The sequence below is a fragment of the Oncorhynchus mykiss genome, chromosome 5 (assembly GCF_013265735.2).
Source record: "Oncorhynchus mykiss isolate Arlee chromosome 5, USDA_OmykA_1.1, whole genome shotgun sequence".
NCBI classification, from domain to species: Eukaryota; Metazoa; Chordata; class Actinopteri; order Salmoniformes; family Salmonidae; genus Oncorhynchus; species Oncorhynchus mykiss.
In genome coordinates this window covers 55,959,536-55,983,170 of record NC_048569.1, presented here as the reverse complement: position 1 = coordinate 55,983,170, position 23,635 = coordinate 55,959,536, and the positions used below count along the sequence as shown (strand labels likewise).

The 23,635-nt window shown below is 43.9% G+C and overlaps 1 protein-coding gene across 3 annotated transcripts in view; it reads right to left on the bottom strand.

Moving 5' to 3' along the window:
• LOC110524085 (rab GTPase-activating protein 1-like) overlaps positions 1 to 23,635 on the bottom strand; it is a 172,305-nt gene that overhangs the window by 122,111 nt on the left and 26,559 nt on the right. For all 3 annotated transcript variants that reach the window (XM_036977902.1, XM_036977903.1, XM_036977904.1), the window contains exons 8-11: positions 20,748 to 20,814; positions 20,403 to 20,505; positions 17,564 to 17,730; positions 10,834 to 10,960 (exon numbers count right to left, since the gene is read on the bottom strand). In XM_036977902.1, the coding sequence (XP_036833797.1) occupies positions 10,834 to 10,960; positions 17,564 to 17,730; positions 20,403 to 20,505; positions 20,748 to 20,814 (464 nt within the window). The remainder of the gene's footprint in view (positions 1 to 10,833; positions 10,961 to 17,563; positions 17,731 to 20,402; positions 20,506 to 20,747; positions 20,815 to 23,635) is intronic.

The following is a 23,635-nucleotide window of genomic DNA, read 5'->3' as shown; positions in this document are numbered from 1 at the left end:
TTGTCTTGAAGATATAAATCATTATTTAACCTGTCTCCTCCCCTTCATCTACACTGATTGAAGTGGATTTAACAGGTGACATCAATAAGGGACCATAGCTTTCACCTGGTCAGCAATGTTCCCTATAGATTTTTTCGGAACTGAGAGAATTTCTGGTCTGCTGAGCGCAAACTTGACAATTGTGAAAATTCTGTGCAAGTTCCAGCGAGCATTTACTGTGAACACTGAGTCTGTACCCGCTTTAAGTTACAGTTTTAACAGTGGCCAAGTAGGCAACTGTGGCTATTTGATCATAATGCAGGCCTACCAGAGTGGCCTACCATCAAAAACAATGGAGAAAATACATCCCATAACATGGAAATAACTGTTCTATCATTCAGCATAGAGTAGCAGCCAATGTGTAGTGTTCAATGTAGGCCTACATTCCATGAGAATATATATATATTTTTTTAAATAAAAACCATGCAGGGCTTGACCTTAACCTGTTTATCTACTTGTCCTTCAGACAAGGAGGTGACTGAAAATGTTGTGTTGTTTGATGCAAGAAACAACTTTACATTATTACAGAGAATCAGACAAATGATGCTACCCTCTGCCTACTAGCTACTTAGCTTATTCAAGCCTGTCTCCAAACACAACACTGCCCTTTTAAACAAAAAAATATCTTTACCTGACTTTTTTAAGCTGTCTCGAAATGTATATGTTTTGTGCTATTGTAGAAAGCAAATCACTCTCCCATTGCTGGCTACAAATGATCTATAATTGGGCTAATAACTCACTAACTAGCAAAGGATATGAATCAAATGTGCACACGTGGCTACATGCAGCTCTCACGTTAACATCAAAACAAGCGCATCTACTCACGACCGCTCATGCTGTAAACACATTCCAGTTCAAAGTAAATGTCAAATATCCATATATGGCAATGGTCAATTTCATATAAGCCTACTGCAGCTCTGATCGGTTATGCTGCACCAGTCTGTGTAGACTACGGGCTGAGTCGTGTGTGTCAATACAATAAAACCCTACTCCGATGCGTTCTGCCTACAAAAAAATCTCTGGCATAGCTAATTTTGTTTCAGTTGGTTGCATTGAATGTGGCTAATATTGCATTGATTCGATCACAATAGCCACAGTAAAGGGAAACGTTGATAGTGTTAACAGGGAAAACTCAAAAACAGTGGTCACCAACCTTTTCTGAGTCAAGATCACGGAGTCAAAATGCAAGCCGAGATCTACCAATCAGATTTGTTTTTAAACTTAAGCCTATGCAACTTAAGCGTAAGCCTATGCAACATTAACCAATTAAAAACAGTACTGTATCAATGAGGTTTGTGCAGTAAGCTAAAGACCCAATACATTATCATTGCTTCAATTGCCTCCCAATGTATTGTTGTTCAGGACATTTTTTCCAATTAAATGTCTAAATATTAGGTAGGCAATATGATCACCCCGGTAATAGATCCATTGTTTTATTACTTGTGAGGCACAGTGGAGTGAGCTTTTCATTTTACTGGGTGGTCATTTTACTGATGGTCAGTCTCAGAGGAGGGAGAGCAGCAGACTGAGGGTCTGCCTCTCAAAGTCCTTCCGCTCTCCCTTTCCTCCACTGACACTGACCAAAAAAAGGGACAATCTTCCAGCTGATGGCAAAACTCGAGTCACACCGCATTATTTCTGCCTTATGCACAAATTCATGTCGTTACTCATGAAAAAGGAAAGAGAAATATTCCTTGATATTCAAAAAGACGCAAGCCGCTAATAATAACAACGCAAGCCTATGGATACACTCATTTATCCTGCTGCAATGCTTGTTGTAGAGATGAATGGAAATAGGAAGAAAGCACATTTTATGGCTTTTTAAAGTGTTGAATACAAAGTGTTGACAGTGCTGAGTAAGAACTTAAACATGAACTCAATCATAAAAACAGCAGCTCGTTGCTGTATTTGTTGACAGTCTCTCTCTAGTCATGGTTTTAAACGTTTTAAAATCTCACAGTATCAACTTCTCTGTAGCTTTCTTTTATGCCTGCTACTTTACTGCAGACATGGTATTCTGAGCCATTCAATTTGCGAGCGGTAGGGCTATTGCACTTGATTTGCTCTCCGGGAAGGTAGAATTTGTACCTTCAGACACATGAAATGGTTCAAAATGGCAACAGTTCACCTGCCTAGTGCGCAGGGCAGCTGAAGTCGGGTGCACATACTGCCAACAGCCCGAGAATTAAAAAGAAAATAGGAACAAGGCTTTACCGTTGTTTTTTTCACATTGTAATTTACAATAATACAAGAAAATGTATGCGCACGTGACTGGCAAGAAATGTGCAGGCAGCAGCAGCAGCATCCTCACACACTGGGAAAGCTTTCAGTCCCGTCTACAATGGCGACTGACCTCCAGCTAGAAATCCCTGAAAGGCTTTCTTTTCACGCCGCCTCCACCGGCAGCTGGAACACAGCAGAACCTTTAGAAATGCTTGTACATTTTACTGTGAATGGCTTCTCCTCCCTGGCAAGGCTTTTTTTTGACACCGTGCCGGCCTTGGAGAGTGCCTCTCTAACGCCAAGGAGGTACCAAGGTTCAAAAGACAGGTGTGGGCAGACATCTCACTCAGAAGCAACTATTATTATTTTTGCAGTTGGAATGGAATGGTACCACTCCAGCAGAGCAGAGTAAGGTCCAGCAGAATGCAGAAAATGTACCCAGAGCACATTCAAGCTGCAATTTACTGTAACAATGTGCTGTAAATGTACTTATTGTAGGTTTCCCTGGATAGGTTGTAGGTTTCCAACCTCTTACAATCAAGAGCCCATCATCAAGTAAGAATCAGCGTGCTGTCCCGGGAAAAAATGAGAAGTGCAGTGTCGGAAAAGCTGTGCTTGCAGGAAGCCAGAAAAGCCACCTCCGTTTACATTGTTGGATCGTTGGAATGTGTGTTCTGGGCACCTTTGGAGTCCAAATGGTTATGTTATTTCTCCTGTTTTGCACTCATTCAAAAAAGTTCCAGCAACCCTAATTTATGTCTTTAAATATGAATCTCACTCTATACACACACAACGTTAAAGGGCAATTCCCCCACTTTTCAAACTCATATTCATTATCTCCAGCGCCATACCATGTTTATTTTTTGTAAAAATGGCACGTTTCCATGATCTGTGGTTTAAAAGATTAGAATCAAGGTCATATTTATTTTATTTTTTTTTAAATCTGTGACATGACAGGGTAGGATTTAAAGCAGGAATTGGAACCAGTTCAGGGAACAGAAACAAAAACCATTAAAATACATTCAAGGAACAGAACAGTTATTTTAAAAGCAAGGGAACTGGTTAATAACATAACTTTTACGTTCCGGCCATTTTTTTTCCAGCCCCACAAAAAAACGCAACATATATTTGCAAGTGTGTGTGTGAAGGCTACCATCCCCTCCGAAGCATTATCTACTTTAGCTTCTGAACTGCACTGTTGGTTAAGGGCTTACAAGATTTTTGACTTGTCTGCTCAGGGATTTGATCTTGCAACCTTTCGGTTACTAGCCCAAAGCTCTAACCACTAGGCTACCTGCCGCACCAGGTTAAGACAACTCTCTGAAGATCAACAACATTCATAGTTCCTTCATAGAAGTCGCTCCTCTGTAGGTATAATTCTGTGGGCCTAATTCAGATAGCTAATGCATGTCATAACAACAAGATGCCCAGCGCTTCATGCCCAGCTCTCTCCTCGCCCGAGAAATTTCAGTCGCATCTCACACCCTACGCAACAATTGTCTGTCCAATGCATGTACATAACTGTCCCGCTGTCACCACTTTATTTTAAGAATGCGAAATGTCAGAATAAAAGTAGAGATAATTATTTATCAGTTTTTATTTCTTTCATCACATTCCCAATTGGTCAGAAGTTTACATACAGTCAATTAGTATTTGGTAGCATTGCCTTTAAATTGTTTAACTAGGGTCAAACATTTTGGGTAGCCTTCCACAAGCTTCCCACAACAAGTTGGGTGAATTTTGACCCATTCCTCCTGACAGAGCTAGAGTAACTGAGTCAGGTTTGTATACCTCCTTGCCAGCACACACTTTTTCAGTTCTGCCCACAAATTTTCTATAGGATTGAGGCCTCATTTTAAATTAATACTTGTGCCTAATCCTAACCTTTCCTCTTCAGATTTTAAGGTATCACCCTGGACCTTAGTGGGGGAGCTGACGCCGTATAGCTGTGCGATGACTAATCAAGGCTGCAACCATGTTAGATGGGCTGTTTATACTAGGATTACCCAGCATGTGGTGGGATTGCTTAACACCCACGTGGCGATCAGTGTTAGTGATCAAGCATTCATTGCCTCTTTTTGGGAAGGTCTCTTAGAGCTTATTTTAGGCTTATTCTAGTAATCTATGGGGTCTCACTCTCGTTATCAGGTAATTTATTCTTCGCTCATGGCTATGTCTAATGGTATCTGCCGGTAAGCCTTCAACTCAGGTAGACTATTTGTAGGTTTTGATCATCAGGTCACTCCCAACTGTGCACGCTGCAGGCGCATCAGCTACTGCTGAGCAATTTCAGTATGACATTAGGCTATTTAGATAAGGTGGGTACGTAGCTAACGTTTAGCTGCGGTTTCGGGTTTTAGTAATACTGTGTGTTTTTTTTGCTACGTGATGGTATGCTGAGCTGTACCATACAGCAGTCTACTGTATGGTCTTCTCTCTGTACAATGTCTTCTGTTATATAACCGCGCATGTCTTTTCTATTCCAAATTCAGTCAGGCATATCAAAAGAGTATCTCCTCTCTCAGTAGCGCAGGTTTGAAAATCACGTTAAGGCAATGGTGTTCAAAAATACACTTTTCCAGATGCGGTCTGTATGATGGCTTCAAGGGGTGCTTCAGTCTGAATACACTCAAATGTTCCTTCCCTTTCGTTTTTGCGTGATCAGTTTGCATTAAGTTCTGTTTGCATCATGTATGCTCACATGTGGAACACTTGTCATCACCGGAACGAACACTGCTTTATCTCATGTTACGCTGCCTGCATGCTGAGCACGGGCAGCAGCTGGCGAACTTCTGTTCAACATTGATGCTGGCAACCAGTGAGAAGACACTGGATCTCATCGCGGCTCTGGTTCCTTCGTCAGCGCTGAGGGCTAGCTCTGAGCTATTGGCAACCAATTCTGGTTCGCCGCTGCTACTTCTCTCTAATCCTCTGCTGCTACCATGCTACAATTTAAAATGTTTCTGAGGATTGTGAAACCTACCCGAGTTCTTGCAGTATTGGTATATGATCATGATTGTCGGCCTGTGGTCCATTAGCTATGTTGCATCTGCCTAATGGGCTTCAAAAGAGCAATCTTCAGGCAACGACAAAGGTCACTATCACCCTCACTCTATATAAATAGATTCATGTTAAGGGTGTTCGGCTCATACAATCATTTGTACTTGAGGCAGTTGTCTTTCTATGAGTTTCATTTTAATTTCTCTTTAATCATTGCATGGTCTCACGATTTAATCAAGGACACACGTTCACAGTGTTGGGTAAGCATTCCCAAACTGATAGGAAGGGTAAAGGTACCATTGCTCAAACTAACTCCTCCTTTCTGTCCTCTTTTCCATGTTACGCTACCTGCAATGGCGACCACTGGCAACTCCGGGTGATCCATTATTCGTCACCGATGCAGGCAAACCAATGACAAGATACTGGTTTTTCATCACGGCTCTGTTTCCTCCTGCGGGGCCATATCCTTAGCCATATGCAAGCTTATCCGTTTTGCATCGGCACGGCTTCTCTATCTGTCCCTGCATCCACACTGGAGATCATGGGGTACTGGTCCTCTGCTTCCTATGAACACTATGATGAAGATGAAACGCCAAGGAGATTATGGACGTCAAAAGTGATGAGTTCATTTGCGAGTTCCATGCCTTATATAGATCGCTATGTCGGCGTTCAGAGATCTGTTCTTAACTGACTTGCCTAGTTAAATAAAGGTTCAGCTAACAGTCAATATCATTGCTTTGGTTGTTATCGCAGTCAAGTTCCGTGCATATTGCTTAGGTTGTGCTTTATTAAAAATTATTTAACTAGGCAAGTCAGTTAAGAACAAATTCTTATTTACAATGACGGCCTACCCCAGCCAAACCCAGACGACGCGTGGCCAATTGTGCGCCGCCCTATGGGACTCCCAAACACGGCCCATTGTGATGCAGCCTGGATCCGAACCAGGGACAGTAGTGACGCCTCTTGCACTGAGATGCTGCGCCTCTCGGGAGCCCACTAGATGATAGATATTTCATGTCGGCCACAGATGATCAGGCACCTCGTATAGATCAGTGAGAGCACTGGGCGGTGCGTCTCTAGGGCAGCTGGGTTCACACTGCTACATTGGCAAGATAGGCAGATAGTTCACACGTGCCAAGATTAAGCTTATCTGGCCTTAAATCGAGGGTACCCGGCAGTACGTTAGGAGGGATAGGAGTCATAAGTCGTTCAGTTTAAGCCATATATGGTTAACATTCCAACATAGTATTCATTCTTGCGATTGTAGGTTGACTTTATATTTATGCAATTATTTATATATTTTACCCCATTCTCTCCAATTTCAATCTTGTCTAATCGCTGCAACTCCTCAATGGGCTCCGGGAGGCAAAGGTCGAGTCATTGGTCCTCCGAAACATGACCCACCAAACCGCAATTCTTAACACCCACCCGCTTAACCCGGAAGCCAGCCGCACCAATGTGTCGGAGGAAACACCGTTCAACTGACAACACAGGTCAGCCTGCAGGTGCCCGGCCCGCCACAAGGTGGAGCGCGATGAGCCAAGTAGAGCGCGATGAGCCAAGTAAAGCCCCCTCGGCCAAACGCTCGGACACTGCCCTATGGAACTGCCGATCACATTCGGTTGTGATACAGCCCGGGATCGAACCTGGGTCTGTAGTGACGCCTCTAGCACTGCGACGCAGTGCCTTAGACCGCCGCGCTCAGGAGGCCCTCGTAGGTTTACTTTAGCTGGTCAAGTGATGATGTCTGGCATAGCTACACAGTCGGCTGGCGTAAGGTTTTGCTGTTTTGGGGAAGGGTATAGCTTACCGCTCTCACTACCTGTAGGCTATTTTATATTGATGCTTTGCTTGGCCAGTGAGCTACCCTGAAGGAGCAGAGCCTATATGTCAAGACTTGAATTATTCATTGCTTAATAAATGGTTAAACATATTTCTACATGGCATTTTCTTTCTGAAATTAAGCGGAACCAGTTCAGAAGGAAAACCGAGTGCCCCGCCTCAGGCTGACGCATCAGCTGAGATGGCAGCAATTAGAGACGAGTAACAATCACGCCTACCTTATTGGCAGTATATTTAAGCTGACCGGGTCTGCTCACTGCCTGTAGGCTATTTTATATTGATGCTTTGCTTGGGCAGTGAGCTACACTGAAGGAGAAGGGCCTATACACAAAGACTTGCATTAATTCAGTGCTTAATAAAATGGTTAAACATTTCTACGTGGCATCTTTCTGAAGTGTGTGTACTTTACTGTATTTATACTTGGGATACCGCTTTTCAACAGGAAACTTTTTTTTTTGTCACTGGAGGAAGTCTAAGCTTTATGCAAAGCAGGGTTACATTGTCTTTATTTAAGCTCCAAAAGCTGAGAGATCTTTTTATAGGTTAAAACATTTCAAAAGTGTATTTTATTTTTGCTAATTTAAGTGCAAAGATATTCCTTTATTTTCTTTAGGTAAAGCGCTGCCCACCTGTCCGGGTGAAGAATAGCCATACTGTTAAGCCTCCGTGCTTTGGCAGTCGTTCTGACGCTGGTATCACAAAAAAATATGGATGAGTTTAGCTAATTCTAGGTATAGCCGGCCAACCATTCCCATGCCCTTTAATTCATTCATTAGGTCATCCACTGTTCTGACGCCCTTGCCTCTCTTTAGCTCTGGTAAAACAGCAAGCTGGTTTCTGCCCAAGTCCATGCCATAGTGGGCAGTCACACATTGGAAGTCCTCTGTGGACCATACATTCGCTTTTGACGTAGCGGGGAGTAGAGTCTCGACGGATTGGTACAGGCACATCTCAGGCAGGAGAGGAGAGTGAGCGCAAAAAAGAAACCAAGTGCAGAATGCAGACTGTCAAACGAGATGCAACTAAGCTGTTGAGAGGCGTGGTTTATGAGGCTCTGTAGGCTGCAGCTAGGAAACCACTGTGACTGACAAGTGAATCCACCTGACGTAGCGAGTGTGGGGGGTGACACTGGGACAGGGTCGTAGTCGCTAGATAAAACAGGAAGAAATTGGGGGAGGTACTATGTCAACTTGTCAAAATAAGTGTGAAAAAAGTTTTTTCTTCTCTAAGTCATAAACTAATGACTATGTCTGGTAAACGTGTTCTGTGCTGCTGCTTTGAAAGTGATGTGCCGGGCGTCACACCAGATTGAAAAGTACTGGGAGAAATGCCAGCTCGCTACACATTTTCTGGCGGCTCTAGTTTGTGTACTTAAGAGTGCTGTAATAAGAAGAGGGTTTGTTTAGTTTCACTAGTCATTAAATCCCTAGAAAGATGTCTGAGGATGCATTTTGTGTCTTGTATTAGAGGTCGACCGATTAATCGGAATGGCCGATTAATTAGGGCTGATTTCAAGTTTTCATAAGAATCGGAAATCTGTATTTTTGGGCGCCGATTTTTTTATAACTGACTTGCCTAGTTAAATAAAGGTAAGAACACATTCTTATTTTCAATGACGTTCTAGGAACGGTGGGTTAAGTGCCTTGTTCAGGGGCAGAATGACAGATTTTTACCTTGTCAGCTCAGGGATTCAATCTTGCAACCTTACGGTTAACTAGTCCAACGCTATAACCACCTGCCTCTCGTTGCACTCCAAGGTAAGTTGCTAGCAAGCATTAAATGTATCTTATAAAAAACAAATCAATTAATCACTAGTTTATCTAGCGTGTCCTGCGTTGCATATAATCGATGCAACACTGGGGGATGATTTAACAAAAGCGCATTTGCGAAAAAAGCACAATCGTTGCACGACTGTACCTAATCATAAACACGAATGCCTTTTTTAAAAGAAATCCTGGTTAGCAGGCAATATTCACCAGGTGAAATTGTGTCACTTTTCTTGCGTTCATTGCATGCAGAGTCAGGGTATATGCAACATTTTGGGCCGCCTGGCTCATTACGAACTAATTTGCCAGAATTTTACGTAATTATGACATAACATTGAAGGTTGTGCAATGTAACAAGAATATTTAGACTTAGGGATGCCACCCGTTAAATAAAATACCGAAAGGTTCGGTATTTCACTGAAATTAGTTTCCAGATTCGACCATATTAATGACCTAAGGCTCGTATTTCTGTGGTATAACTAAGTCTATGATTTGATAGAGCAGTCTGACTGAGCGATGGTAGGCAGCAGCAGGCTCGTAAGCATTCTTTCGTGTGTTTTGCCAGCAGCTCTTCGCAGCACAGCGCTGTTTATGACTTCAAGCCTATCTGCCTAATGGCTGGTGTAATCGATGTGAAATGGCTAGCTAGTTAGCGGGGTGCGCGCTAATAGCGTTTCAAACGTCACTTGCTCTGAGGACGGAAGCTATACTGTTACACTGGCAATGTAAAACCCATGTAAAACCCTTTGTTTTCTTACTCCACATGTATTAAAAAACCTTACTCATTCAATATTCATATTTTCAATAGGATGGTAGAAATGGGAAAACACAGAATGAGCATTCCTAAAATGAAGAGTGAAATCCTTTTGGTAAGTAAACCAGTGGCAGGCAGTGTGTTCCTTCCAGAGCTGTGTAGTGTTGAGTCAAGCTGGGGAGGGAGGGAAAGATGGGTACCAGGTGGTCTTAGCCCACAGCAGCAGTGCGGCGATACCAATGAGTCAACCCTACTTAACCGGATTGGACTGTGCTCCAGTGAAACCGGTGAGCCTCCAGAACCCATCCAAAGCTTCTGGAATTCTGTCTTGCCTCAGCCTCGCTCGACACCCAAAAAATAAATAACTCCCCACTGTCTGAGACACACACACGCCTCAAACACACAGACACAAAAGCGCGAACACACACACAAACGTTCCCCCACACAAACATCCACACCTGCTAACACCTCCCCCTCACAGCAGTTCACACACACACACACACACACACTAAATTAAACTTCACAGTTGATTCATGGCCGCCAGATACGAGGAGGGGGGCGAGCCTCAGGAAAATGCAAAGTGAGCCAACGTGTTGATAACGTTCAATTCAGGGGGAATATCTGGACAGATGATCTCATTTGTATGAGGTGTCCCGCCACCGAGGAGAAACAATTGCCCGAAATATATAAATAAAACAAATGCTCCTCCAACAAGCTATTTGTGCCAAAGCAATCTATTTATTTTTTTTCTCTCACCTTGTACACACTCTTTCTAAAAGCAATCTAAGTAAGCTCTGAGACGCAGGTCGTTTTTCTTTGAAATTGAACATAGCAAGTTTTTCAGCATTACGGCAGTAGACATAGTGTATTTTTCAATCAAGCGATATTAGGTAATACAATTATGTCGCCCGTGTGACTGAGGCGGATGGAATTCAATGTGCCGAGGCGGATGGAATTCAATGTGCCAAGGCATTTTACCTGGAGAGGTGTGCAAGTTCTCATGTTGACCTTGGAAGGTGATTGAAAGGCTAGCCAAGAAAACAACAATGCACTCTTAGTTAGTCTTCAGGGCAACGTATATGGATGGATGGATGGATAGATAGATACAAAGAGCAAGAGGTAAGAGAGAATGTCAAAGATGGAAAGAGAGAGACAGATACGATGATGAAATGAGGATGAAAACAGAGCGCGAGAGGGAGAGTTCAATACCTTCCTCAGGCTCCTCTTCCTCAGCCGGAGAGGCCAGACGGCCTCGTCCCCCGTTGCTCCTCTCAGTCTCCCTCTGCAGGCTCACCACCTCCAACATGGCATCACCCTGGCCACCCTTCCCACCACCCTATACACACACACACACACACACACCAAAGTCACATATGGTGCAGAAATAATACAGTGGGAGGATTCATTTTGACACAGCACCAAGAAACAAAGTTAAACAGGTCATTACTACTGCAGCAGAATTGACGAGTCAATTCTACACACTGAAAAAAAAAATTATGTTCAGATTGAGAGCTGTTGCGACAGTCTCTCTTTGGGTATCCTCAAATATTTTCAGAAACAAAATCTGTCTAAAGTTAGCCTCACCTTTTGCCACCACCCGAGGGGAACCACGGAAAAATATAATTACACGTACAGGAGGAAATTAAATTGAGCGGCGGCAGAGAGCGCCAAGGATCGCACCAGACGGCTTTTGGCCAGAGTGTCTGGTAATAGGGTTCACAGGGAGCCTGCTGCAATCAGAGCACAGAGAGATTGGGCTCACTCGCCTATGCAGGTCACTTCTAAAGTTGGGCTTTGTTACATTGCACATTGGGGGTTTTGTAACACTGTTGTTGCTACTGGGGTTGTTTGGTCTCAGCAGTTGCGGTGAGAGGTGGATCCATGACAACACTAACACTATATACATATATATGTAACCCTTGCTCTGTGAGCACATGTGGATCCAAGCAAACATTTTAGCACAAGGGCCATAATTGAAGACTATACATCTAACACATTTTTAGGCAATGCATTACCATAGCCAGCTAGTGCTATCAACAGTCATACATGGCATATATGAGAACATTGGCATTTATTAAGGTTTAGGTAGTACAAATAAGGGGGTCACAATAAGCTTCGCAATAATAACATTTAGACCTTGGGTAGGATCCTCTACTAACCCGTGAGCCAAGGCGCAAAATATGCTCTGAGAGGGTGACGACAACGGCTCCTCTAATTCCTCAACGCCTTAATGAGAGGCCCCCGGAACAAATACAAATCGTACTCAAATAATACTGGAGCTAGTGGCTGGGATTAGAATCTAGTGTAAACACTAGAATGGCTATCTTTTAATTAACTTTTAACTACAGCAGCCGCCATTCTTTGCTGCCTGCTGATGAGCTAACTATAGAGAGGCACACAGGCAGAGCCCTAATTACTACAGTGTGATAATGAGTGGCTGCCTCGTCTTAGGGCTCCCAATGAAACAAAGGCTAATGTCCACAATTACAAACTAGTCCCTAAATAGTGCACTTCTTTTGACCAAGGCCCTGGTGAAAAGTAGTGCACTATATAGGGACTAGGCTGCCATTTGGGACGCATTCAAAGCCTGGAGTGGAGAGGAAAAATCCCTTTCAAACAAGGAGGCAAGGGGCTTATGTTACTGACTTAGGGGCTTGTTTTGATTTTCTAAACACCTGCGGAAGGACCGGACAGGACAGGGATGCACTTGTGTGCTGGGCGTGATAATTGAATGCGTCGAGAACATCGTCGCTCTCGTGCATTTTAATTGGAGGAGTTCGGGGGGGGGGATTGGGTGTGGATGTGTGCAGGCCTCAAATATCCTGACCGAATTGACGGTCATGTCCATCGATGCCCCCTTGTGTGGCCGTAGTGCATCCCTAAAAGAAAATCCATGACTTGCGGCAAAAGGGTGACTACTTCTACACAGTCTCCTCTGAACACTGAATCATTTATTTGGGCTGTAATTTCTGAGGCTGGTAACTAATGAACTTGTCCTCTGCAGCGGAGGTAACTCTGGGTCTTCCTTTCCTGTGGCAGTCCGCATGAGAGCCAGTTTCATCATAGCGCTTGATAGTATTTGCGACCGCACTTGAAGAAACTTTCAAAGTTGTGGAAATGTTCACATTGACTGACCTTCATGTCTTAAAGTAATAATGGACTGTTGTTTCTCTTTGCTTACTTGAGCTGTCTGTTCTTGACATAATATGGACTTGGTATTTTACCAAATAGTGCTATCTTCTGTATACCACCCTTACCTGGTCACAACAAAATTGATTGGCTCAAACGCATTAAGAAGGAAATTAATTCCACAAATTAAGTTAAGGCACAAATCTTAATTGAAATGCATTCCAGGTGACTACCACATGAAGTTGGTTGAGAAAATGCCAAGAGTGTGCAAAACTGTCATCAAGGAAAGGGGTGGCTACTTTTAAGAATCTAAAATATAATTTGATTTGTATAACACTTTTTTGGTCGCTACATGATTCCATATTTGCCATTTCTGTCACACCCTGACCATAGTTTACTTTGTATATTTCTATGTTTTGGTTGGTCAGGGTGCGAGCTGAGTGGGCATACTATGTTTCATTGTCTAGTTTGTCTATTTCTATGTCTGGCCTGATATGGTTCTCAATCAGAGGCAGGTGTTAGTCATTGTCTCTGATTGGGAACCATATTTAGGTAGCCTGGGTTTCACTGTGTGTTTGTGGGTGATTGTTCCTGTCTCTGTGTTCTCACCAGATAGGGCTGTCAAAGTTTTCGTTATGTTCTTTGTTTTGTAGTGTTTGTATCGATTTGTGTTTTACGTTTGTTTATTAAACATGGATCGCAATCTACACGCCGCATTTTGGTCCAACTCTCCTTCACATACAGAAAACCGTGACAATTTCATAGTTTGAGGTCTTCACTATTATTCTACAATGTAGAAAAAAGTAAAAATAAAGAAAAAACCTTGAATGAGTAGGTGTGTCCAAACTGTTGACTGGTACTGTATATGCACAGTGCCTTCGGGAAAGTATTCAGACCCCTTGACCTTCCACTTTGTTTTACATTACAGCCTTATTCTAACATTGAGGATTTTTTTATCTATCTACATACAATACCCCCTAACTACAAAGCAAAAACAGGTTGAGAATTTTTTTTACGGAACTATCACATTTACTCAGTACTTTGTTGAAGAACCTTTTGCAGCGATTACAGCCTCGAGTCTTCTTGGATATGACGCTACAATCTTGGCACACCTGTATTTGGGGAGCATCTCCCATTCTTCTCTGCAGATTCTCTCAAGCTCTGTCATGTTGGGTGGGGAGCGTTGCTGCACAGCTATTTTCAAGTCTCTCCAGAGATGTTCGATCAGGTTGAAGTCCGGGCTCTGGCTGGGCCACTCAAGGACATTCAGAGACTTGTCCCGAAGACACTATTGCGTCGTCTTGGCTGTGTGCTTAGGGTCGTTGTCCTGTTGGAAGGTGAACCTTCGCCCAAGTCTGAAGTCCTGAGCGCTCTGTAGCAGGTTTTCATCAAGGATCTCTGTACTTTGCTCCGTTCATCTTTGCCTCGATCCTGACAAGTCTCCCAGTCCCTGCCCCTGAATAACATCCCCATAGCATGACGCTGCCACCACCATGCTTCACCGTAGGGATGGTGCCAGGTTTCCTCCAGATGTGACGCTTGGCATTCAGGCCAAAGAGTTCAATTTTGGTTTCATCAGACCATTGAACCTTGTTTCTCATTGTCTGAGAGTCTTTAGGTGCCTTTTGGCAAACTCCAAAGTGGGCTGTCATGTGCCTTTTACGGAGGAGTTGCTTCCACCTGGCCACTCTACCATAAAGGCCGGATTGGTGGAGTGCTGCAAAGATAGAACCTTCCAGAAGGAAAACCATCTCCACAGAGGAACTCTGGAGATCGGTCAGTGACCATCGAGTTCTTGGTCACCTCCCTGACCAAGAACCTACTCCCCCGATTGCTCAGTCTTGGTGGTTCTAAACCTTTTCCATTTAAGAATGATGGAGGCCACTGTGTTCTTGAGACACCTTCAATGCTGCAGAAATGTTTTGTTACCCTTCCCCAGATCTGTGCCTTGGCACAATTCTGTCTTGGAGCTCTACGGACAATTCCTTCGACCTCATGGCTTGGTTTTTGTTCTGACATGAAAATCATGTCCAATCAATTGAATTTACCACAGGTGGACTCCAATCAATCACATTTATAAAGCCCTTTTTACATCAGCCGATGTCAAAGTGCTATACAGAAATCAAGTTGTAGAAACATCAAGGATAATCAATAGAAACAGGATGCATCTGAGCTCAATTTCGTGTCTCATAGCAAAGGGTCTGTTTTTTATATTTTACATTTTTAATACATTTAAAAACAATTCTAAAAACCTGTTTTTGCTTTGTCATTATCGTGTATTTTGTGTAGATGCTGAGGATTCTTTTTTAGATCCATTTTAGAATAAGCCTGTAACGTAACAAAATATTTTCCGAAGGCATAGTATATATTTAATTAAAAGTCTCATTAAAGGTTTGGCTACATTTTCATGCACCTCATGTCGGCCGAGACGGCATTCCTAGCCCCGTCCTCAGAGCATGCGCAGACCAGCTGGCTGGTGTGTTTACAGACATATTCAATCAATCCCTATCACAGTCTGTTGTCCCCACATGCTTCAAGATGGCCACCATTGTTCCTGTTCCCAAGAAAGCTAAAGTAACTAAACGACTATCGCCCCGTAGCACTCACTTCTGTCATCATGAAGTGCTTTGAGAGGCTGGTTAAGGATCATATCACCTCCGTCCTACCCGATACACTAGACCCACTCCAATTTGCTTACCACTGACGATGCAATCGCCATCACACTGCCCTATACCATCTGGACAAAAGGAATACCTATGTAAAAATGCTGTTAATTGGCCTCCCGGGTGGCGCAGTGGTTAAGGGCGCTGTACTGCAGCGCCAGCTGTGCCATCAGAGTCCCTGGGTTCGCGCCCAGGCTCTGTCTTAACCGGCCGCGAACGGGAGGTCCGTGGGGCGACGCACAATTGGCCTAGCGTCGTCCGGGTTAGGGAGGGATTGGTCGGTAGGGATCTCCTTGTCTCATCGCGCACCAGCGACTCCTGTGGCGGGACGGGCGCAGTGCGCGCTAGCCAAGGTTGCCAGGTGCACAGTGTAGCCTCCGACACATTGGTGCGGCTGGCTTCCGGGTTGGATGCGCGCTGGGTTAAGAAGCAGTACGGCTGGTTGGGTTGTGTATCGGAGGACGCATGACATTCAGCCTTCGTCTCTCCCGAGCCCGTACGGGAGTTGTAGCAATGAGACAAGATAGTATCTACTACAACAATTGGATACCACGAAATTGGGGAGAAAAAGGGGTAAAAAAAATAACAAAATTAAAAATTAAAAAATAACAAAATAAACAAAATTAAAAATAAAATGCTGTTAGTTGACTACAGCTCAGCATTTAACACCATAGTACCAAACTCCAAACTCGTCACTAAGCTCGAGACCCTGGGTCTCGACCCCGCCCTGTCAGACTTACTGACAGGTCACCCCAGGTGGTGAAGGTAGGAAACAACATCTCCACCCTACTGATCATAAACACTGGGGCCCCACAAGGGTGCGTTGGCAGCCCTCGCTGTACTCGCTGTCGACCCATGACTGCGTGGCCATGCACGCTTCCAACTCAAATCATCAAGTTTGCTTGATTACCAACAACGACGAGACGGCCTACAGGGAGGAGGTGAGTGCCAGTGTGGTGTCAGGAAAATAACCTCTCACTCAACGTCAACAAAACAAATGACATGATCGTGGACTTCAGGAAACAGCAGAGGGAGCACATCTGCACAACGCATCACCGGGGGCAAACTACCTGCTCTCCAGGCCACCTACAAAACCCGATGTCACAGGAAGGCCAAAAAGATCATCAAGGACAACAACCACCCGAGCCACTGCCGGTTCACCCAGCTATCATCCAGAAGGCGAGGTCAGTACAGGTGTATCAAAGCTGGCACGGAGAGACTGAAAAACAGCTTCTATCTCAAGGCCATCAGACTGTTATTAAACAGCCATCCCAAGGCTGCTGTCAACATACAGACTCAAATCTCTGGCCACTTTATTAGATGGACTTAAAAAAGGTATCACTAGTCACCTTAAAATAACACCACTTTAATAATGTTTACATATCCTACAACACTCATCTCATGTATATAATGCTCTATACCATCTACTGCATCTTGTATATGCTTACGTTAATCACCTACACTTGGACAGGGAAGGCTAATTATTTATGTTTTCCTTAACAAAATCGGTACGGTTTTTCGGTTTTCAAATCAAATTTGCCTAGGTTGGTTAATGGCCTTTATGCCCTAGCAGATTGGGCACCTTTTGTAGGCCAACTGGCCTTTCGAGAGCTAGTAAGCAGAATATACAACATACCTCCTATAAAGAACCAAAATCCTCTTTTGTATTGTTCTGATGAGGTAAAAGTTGGGATATTTACTACGTGTGCGATGATGTAAAAGTTGGGATATTTATTACGTGTGTATTGATGTAAAAGTTGGGATATTTATTACGTGTGCGATGAGGTATAGGTTGGGATATTTATTGCATGTGCGATGAGGTATAGGTTGGGATATTTATTACACGTGCGATGAGGTATAGGTTGGGAAATGTATTATGTGTGTGATGAGGTATAAGTTGGGATATTTATTACATGTGCGATGAGGTATAGGTTGGGATATTTATTACGTGTGCGATGAGGTATAGGTTGGGATATTTATTACGTGTGCGATGAGGTATAGGTTGGGATATTTATTACCTGTGCGATGAGGTATAGGTTGGGATATTTATTACATGTGCGATGAGGTATAGGTTGGGATATTTATTACGTGTGTGATGGAGGTAAAGGTTGGGATATTTATTCATTATTAACTGGCCATTTATTTACCTGTTTGAGTTTGAGGTAGAAGGTCTCGCTAAAGGCCTTGCGGCTAAAGTACCAGAAGCGCTCATTGGCCGGGTAGACGCGCACCAGGGTTTCCAGCAGGAAGCGCACCGGCTCCACCACCTCAGTCACCACCAGGTCCACCGCGACGGTCATGTACACCTGCTTATCTGGAGAGAGACCACCACAGAGAGGACAAGGTCACACACTGGAGGGGGTGTTTGTAGTGCCAACAGCAGTTCCAGATTGTATACTGAATCTGTCTGGGTTAAAGTGGGCGTTGCGGGTTGACACATTAAGTGGACAAAGTAAAATGGTAGGCTATTAGCTTGATTTAATTGTATGTTTATAGAACGCAGAGAAAATATATTGCCTGCTGTTTTAATTAGGTCGACCAAACGTGTACTCCTCAGAGGGCTTGGATTCCACCACAACCACCAGCTGTCAAACTAGCGACAGCAGCACACCTATTCTCTTACCTCACCCATCCCAGAGAAAGAGACAGCGGACCAATTTAAAACTAGAATCATATAACTACAACCAAGAAACTCAGCATCTTTGAATATCTACGAATTATTTCGAATCTAAGGAAACCGTATTCCAAGTCACAGCATGAGACAAGCTGTGTGTGATATATCGCAATGTAGTGCAGCATAAATCTAAGCTGTCCTCTAGTACCACCAGCCTCATCCAAGTGAAAAAGTTACGTCCGGGGTTAACAGATCTTGCAACATCCAATTTTTGGGGTTGAAAAAAACGGATTGGGAGAAAAATAAACACACAGATAGCAATCGCCGAGCTATGAAACGGAGGGAAAAATAACCCATTTCACAGTGAGAAGGTTTTATTATTGTAATTAACCAGGGGGGAGGGAAAAAAGTCTACAAAACTGCCTTGTGGCCTAAAAATAGATTCCAATTATGATAAAAGTCAAGCATAGCATGTTGGTTTAGAAAGATGTTTTAGGTAACGGCATCCCTTCAAGCTTCCGATACCACAGGACTAGTTTCCCTGCGTGCCAAATCGCTGACAACAAAGAAGGATTTGTTTAGTTGAGACCGCTAGGGCCATTGTTTTTAGAAGTCTTGTCTCTCCCAGCTTTGACATGAAGTAACTGTGTGGTTTAATACTGTAGAATCAGAGTCTTGAGTCTATGGTAGAAGGCTGTTTTTGTATAAGTAGCAAATAATGTTCATGTTTTGTGGGAAGTCTTCCATTGCATATAGCTTAATAGTTAAAATCTATACGGATAATTACTAAATGTTCTGGCTCTGGTTTATTATCTACACAAACAGTAATATCCAATGTTTACATGCATGTTCTGGAAGCCAGTTATCACAACTACCTACTTCCTTTTCTACTAGTGAATGGTTTGTTTCCTTTGTGGAGGAATCGTGGCATTGTAGTTTAGACTACCTAACTCCCCTGAGCTGGGTTGCTTTGACAAGCTGCCATATAGGTTTAAGTCAAACTTTCCTGACTTCCGAGTCAGCAACTCTGCAGCGCTGCTAATTTGTTTGATATAATGAGTTCAGTGAGGCGAGGTCTTGCACTTGCAGCGCTTGGCAGCGTCTTACTGTGCATTACACTGGGACCTGATATATGAAAAGGTGTCCAAACCACCCATGTTTTCAGACAGCCAATTTGGTTTGGGGCATATATAATTTATTTTGCAGGCCATCGTAGGGAATAGCTGATATCAAATGTTAGAGGCAGTGCCTATTTTGTGACTGTTGAAAGTAAGAAATGTTACCACAAAGGTGCTAGCTATATAGGTCGAGTCTGGGACCACATGGACAGGGCCATTAGCTACAATTAGCACAAATGAAAAGCTCAGCACCAGTAGTCTTCCACATCTACTTTCCTCAGTCTCTGACCCTGTTAACCACTGAGGTTGAACGCTGCTAGCGCTCTAAACCAATTCTAGAGCACAACCACAATGTTGCTAATCTAATAGGCTTTCCCTAGCAAACAGGGGACGTCCTGAGGACATTGTGACATTCCCATTAGGTACCGTAAGGGTTTCGGTGCGATGTTATCCCACTGATGCTCTGAGAACATTCTAAGAAAGTTGAGTGTTGTTCCCAAGGGAACGTTCTCTGGGGGGACCCTGGTCTAGTTCAATGTACATTCCCGGGACATCACTGAGGACCATGTCAGGACGTTCATTTTACTAATCCTTAGGACGTGGCATGATGGTCCTGAAAACATTCTAAAAAAGGTCCCGACATGGTCCTCAATGATGTCCTGGGAACTTGCAGGGAACTACACACAGGACCCCAGAGAACATTCCCTTGGGAACATCACGCGACAGGAACTAGACAAAACCTCCAGGGGACCATTAGACAACATCCGAAGGAACTCCTCGGGGAAGTCCCCAGGACCTACACAAAACCTCCAGGGAACCATTACAACATCGTGACGACTTAAGGCGACTATTTTGTGATGTCCCAGGACATCCTACCAACTCATTATTGTTTGCAGGGTCTATAGCAGGAAAAAACAAAAGAAGCAAATAAGTGCCTTCCCCCTGTCAATATCGGAAATTAGGCTTTAATTTGCCATCTCAGCCATCCATCTTCTCAGATGAAAATAGTAAGATAAACACTATAATAGTATAGGAGCTTCAATTTGTGTGGTTTTCTCCTTTATTAGGCAGATGTCCATTAGAATTGATGAAAGAGAGTCAGAAAATCATGAAAAACTGTCTGGCCAGCTATATGAATGCGACAGCTAAGCTGGTTGGCAATGACATGCTAAAGTATGCTAGTGTGTCAGGCTGGTTGACAATGGCATGCGTAAGTAAGATAGGCTGGTGACAGGGTTGAGGGATGGTTCTCACCTTTAGGTGTGTCTTCATTCAGCACCTGGAAGGCAGCCATGTTGGGGTTCCATGTGCCCGTGATCACATACGACTTTCCATCCGAGCTCTTCCCCATGGACTCCTTCACATAGGCACAAACAGGGCAATGACATACAATCACGGTCAACAGGCCTCAAACGGCAAAGCCATTCCAACCAAAAGCCAAAGAATCGATTTTCAATTCAACTCTGTTTAACCTGTCCAATAAAGAGTACACTAAAGTCAACGAAAGACTAAATAACTAGTCTCATAGTGATAGACATGAGAGTGCTGTTCTGGAACCTGGTTATGTGAATAAAGGAAACCACCGTGATTGCTGCTCACCATGTCTAGAAGATGCATGTCACTGTTCCGAACCTTCTGCCCTGGGCTCAACAACATCCCAAAACACCTGAGGGAGAGGAACACAGGTCAGGGCCAATGGCTCAAGGGGGCACTGCAACTCACCTTTCATCATTTGGATTCCTTATAAAAGACAAAAAGGTATTTGCTGAGAGACTCATAATTGAATAAAATCAAATAATAAAAAACATTCTCCATCAGCGTGGCAGTAGCAAAGCTACAGGTATAGTTTGTTACAGTGACCCAATTCTGAAGACTCTAGTCGAATGCTGGTGTGGGTGAATATGCATGGGTCTATTTATAAATTCAAAGAATCCAAAATGAACTACAGCAAAGCAGTACCAATATCAATATCACTTGGATACAGGGACCACTATGTGCCTGTTTCTTATGATAGGTGCGCCATCATGTGGTTGCGCTGAGAATCACTACTTCATAAGAATATAAACCATTTATTATGCTTCCACAGAACAAAGATACTCATCTGAAGAGATTTGATTTCCCCCCTCCTTCATAAGGTTCACCTAGAACTTTCCTACACATGACATTACTGATGTAAGAAGGCATGACTTACTCGTGCAAGCTACTATTATTGGACTCCCGAGTGCTTGAAGCATCACTACAGACACCCTGGATCGAATCCAGACCATCACAACCGGCCGTGATTGCGAGTCCCATAGACTCGTCCGGGTTTGCGACATCCGGGTTTGGCCGGTGTAGGCCGTCATTGTAAATAAGAATGTGTTATTATCCGACTTGCCTAATTAAATAAAGGTTCAATCAAACCAAAAAATAATTCACAAGGCTTCAGGGTCAGACGGATTAACAGGACGAGTACTCAGAGCATGCGCTGACCAGCTGGCAAGTGTCTTCACTGACATTTCCAATCTCTCCCTGACCAAGTCTAACACCTACATGTTTCAAGCAGACCACCATAGTGCCCGAGAATGTCATGGTAACCTGTCTAAAGGACTATCGCCTGTAGCACTTATATAGCTATGAAATGCTTTGAAACGCTGGTGACGACTCACATCAACACCATCATCCCAGACACCCTGGGCCCACTCCAATTCGCATGACGGAAACCACAGACGATGCAATCTCTACTGCACTCCACACATCCCTTTCCCACTTGGACAAATGGAAAGCCTATGTGAGAATGCTGTTCATAGACTACAGCTCAGCATTCAGCACCATAGTAACCTCCAAGCCCATCACTAAGCTCAGGACCCTGGGATTGAACACCTCCCTCTGCAACTGGATCCAGGACTTCCTGACGGGTCGCCCCCAGGTGGTGAGGGTAGGCAATGCCATCTGCCACGCTGACCCTCAACACGGGTGCCCCTCATGGGAGCATGCCTAGTCCCCTCCTGTAGTCCATGTTCACCCACGACTGCATGGCCGTGCACGACTCCAACACCATAACGTTTCACGAAGATGATGAGACAGTCTACAAGGGAGGTCGTCAGTGACCTGGCAGTGTGGTGCCAGGACAAGAACCTGTCCCTCAACGTCAGCAAGACAAAGGAGCTGATCGTGGATTACAGGAAACGGAGGGCCGAGCACGCCCCCAGCCACATCGACGGGGCCGTAGTGGAGCAGGTCGAGAGCTTCAAGTTACTCAGTGTCCACATCACTAAGGAATTATCATGGTCCATACACACATATGTGCAGGGGGCACAACAACGCCTCTTCCTCCTCAGGAGGCTGAAAAGATTTGTCAAGGGTCCTCAAGAAGTTCTACAGCTACACCATCGAGAGCATCTTGACTGGCAGCACAACCGCTTGGTAAGGCATCTGCATGGTAGTGCGTACAGCCCAGTACATCACTGCAAACCAGGACCTCTATACCAGGCAGTGTCAGAGGAAGGCCCTAAAAATTGTAAAAAAGACTCCAGCCCCCCAAGTCAGACTGTTCTCTCAGCTACCACATGGCAAACCCTACCGATGCACCATACAGAGTCTAAAGTCTGGAACCAACAGGACACCGAACAGCTTCTACCCCAAGCCATAAGACTGCTAAATAGTTAGTCAGTAGCTATTGATTAACTAACTATCTGCGTTGGTCTCATTACATGCACTGCTGTTACTGCTATTTGTCTATAAATTTTGCCTAGTCACGTTATTTATGCTAAATGTATACTGAAATAAAACGCAACATGCAACCATTTCAAAGATTTACAGTTCATATGAGGTAGTCAGTCAATTGAAAGCAAATCATTAGGCCCTAATTGATTGATTTCACATGACCAGGAATACAGATATGCATCTGTTGGTCACAGATAGTAAAAATGCTTATTTTTCTTTTTTTAATTTAAGGGCCTCAAAATCTAGTTACGGTATTTTTGTGCGTTCAAATTGCCGTCGATAAAATGCTAATGTGTTCGTTGTCCATAGTTTATGTCTGCCCATACCATAATCCCACCACCACGGGGCACTCTGTTCACAAAGTTGACGTCCGCAAACCGCTCCCCCACATGATGACATACGTGGTCTGCGGTTGTGAGGCCAGTTAGACATTCTGCCAAAATCTCTAAAACGACGTTGGAAGCGGCTTATGGTAGTGAAATTAACATCAAATTCTCTGGCAACAGCTCTGGTGGGCATTCCTGCAGTCAGCATGCCAACTGCACGCTCCCTCAAAACTTGAGACATCTGTGGCATTGTGTTGTGTGACAAAACAGCACATTTTAGAGTGGCCTTTTAATTGTCCCTAGCACAAGGTGCACCTGTGTATTGATCATGCTGTTTAATCAGCCTCTTGATATGCCACACCTGTCAGGTGGATGGATTATCCTGGCAAAGAAATGCTCACTAAAAGGGATGTAAACAAATTTGTGCACAATATTTGAGAGAAAAGCTTTTTGTGC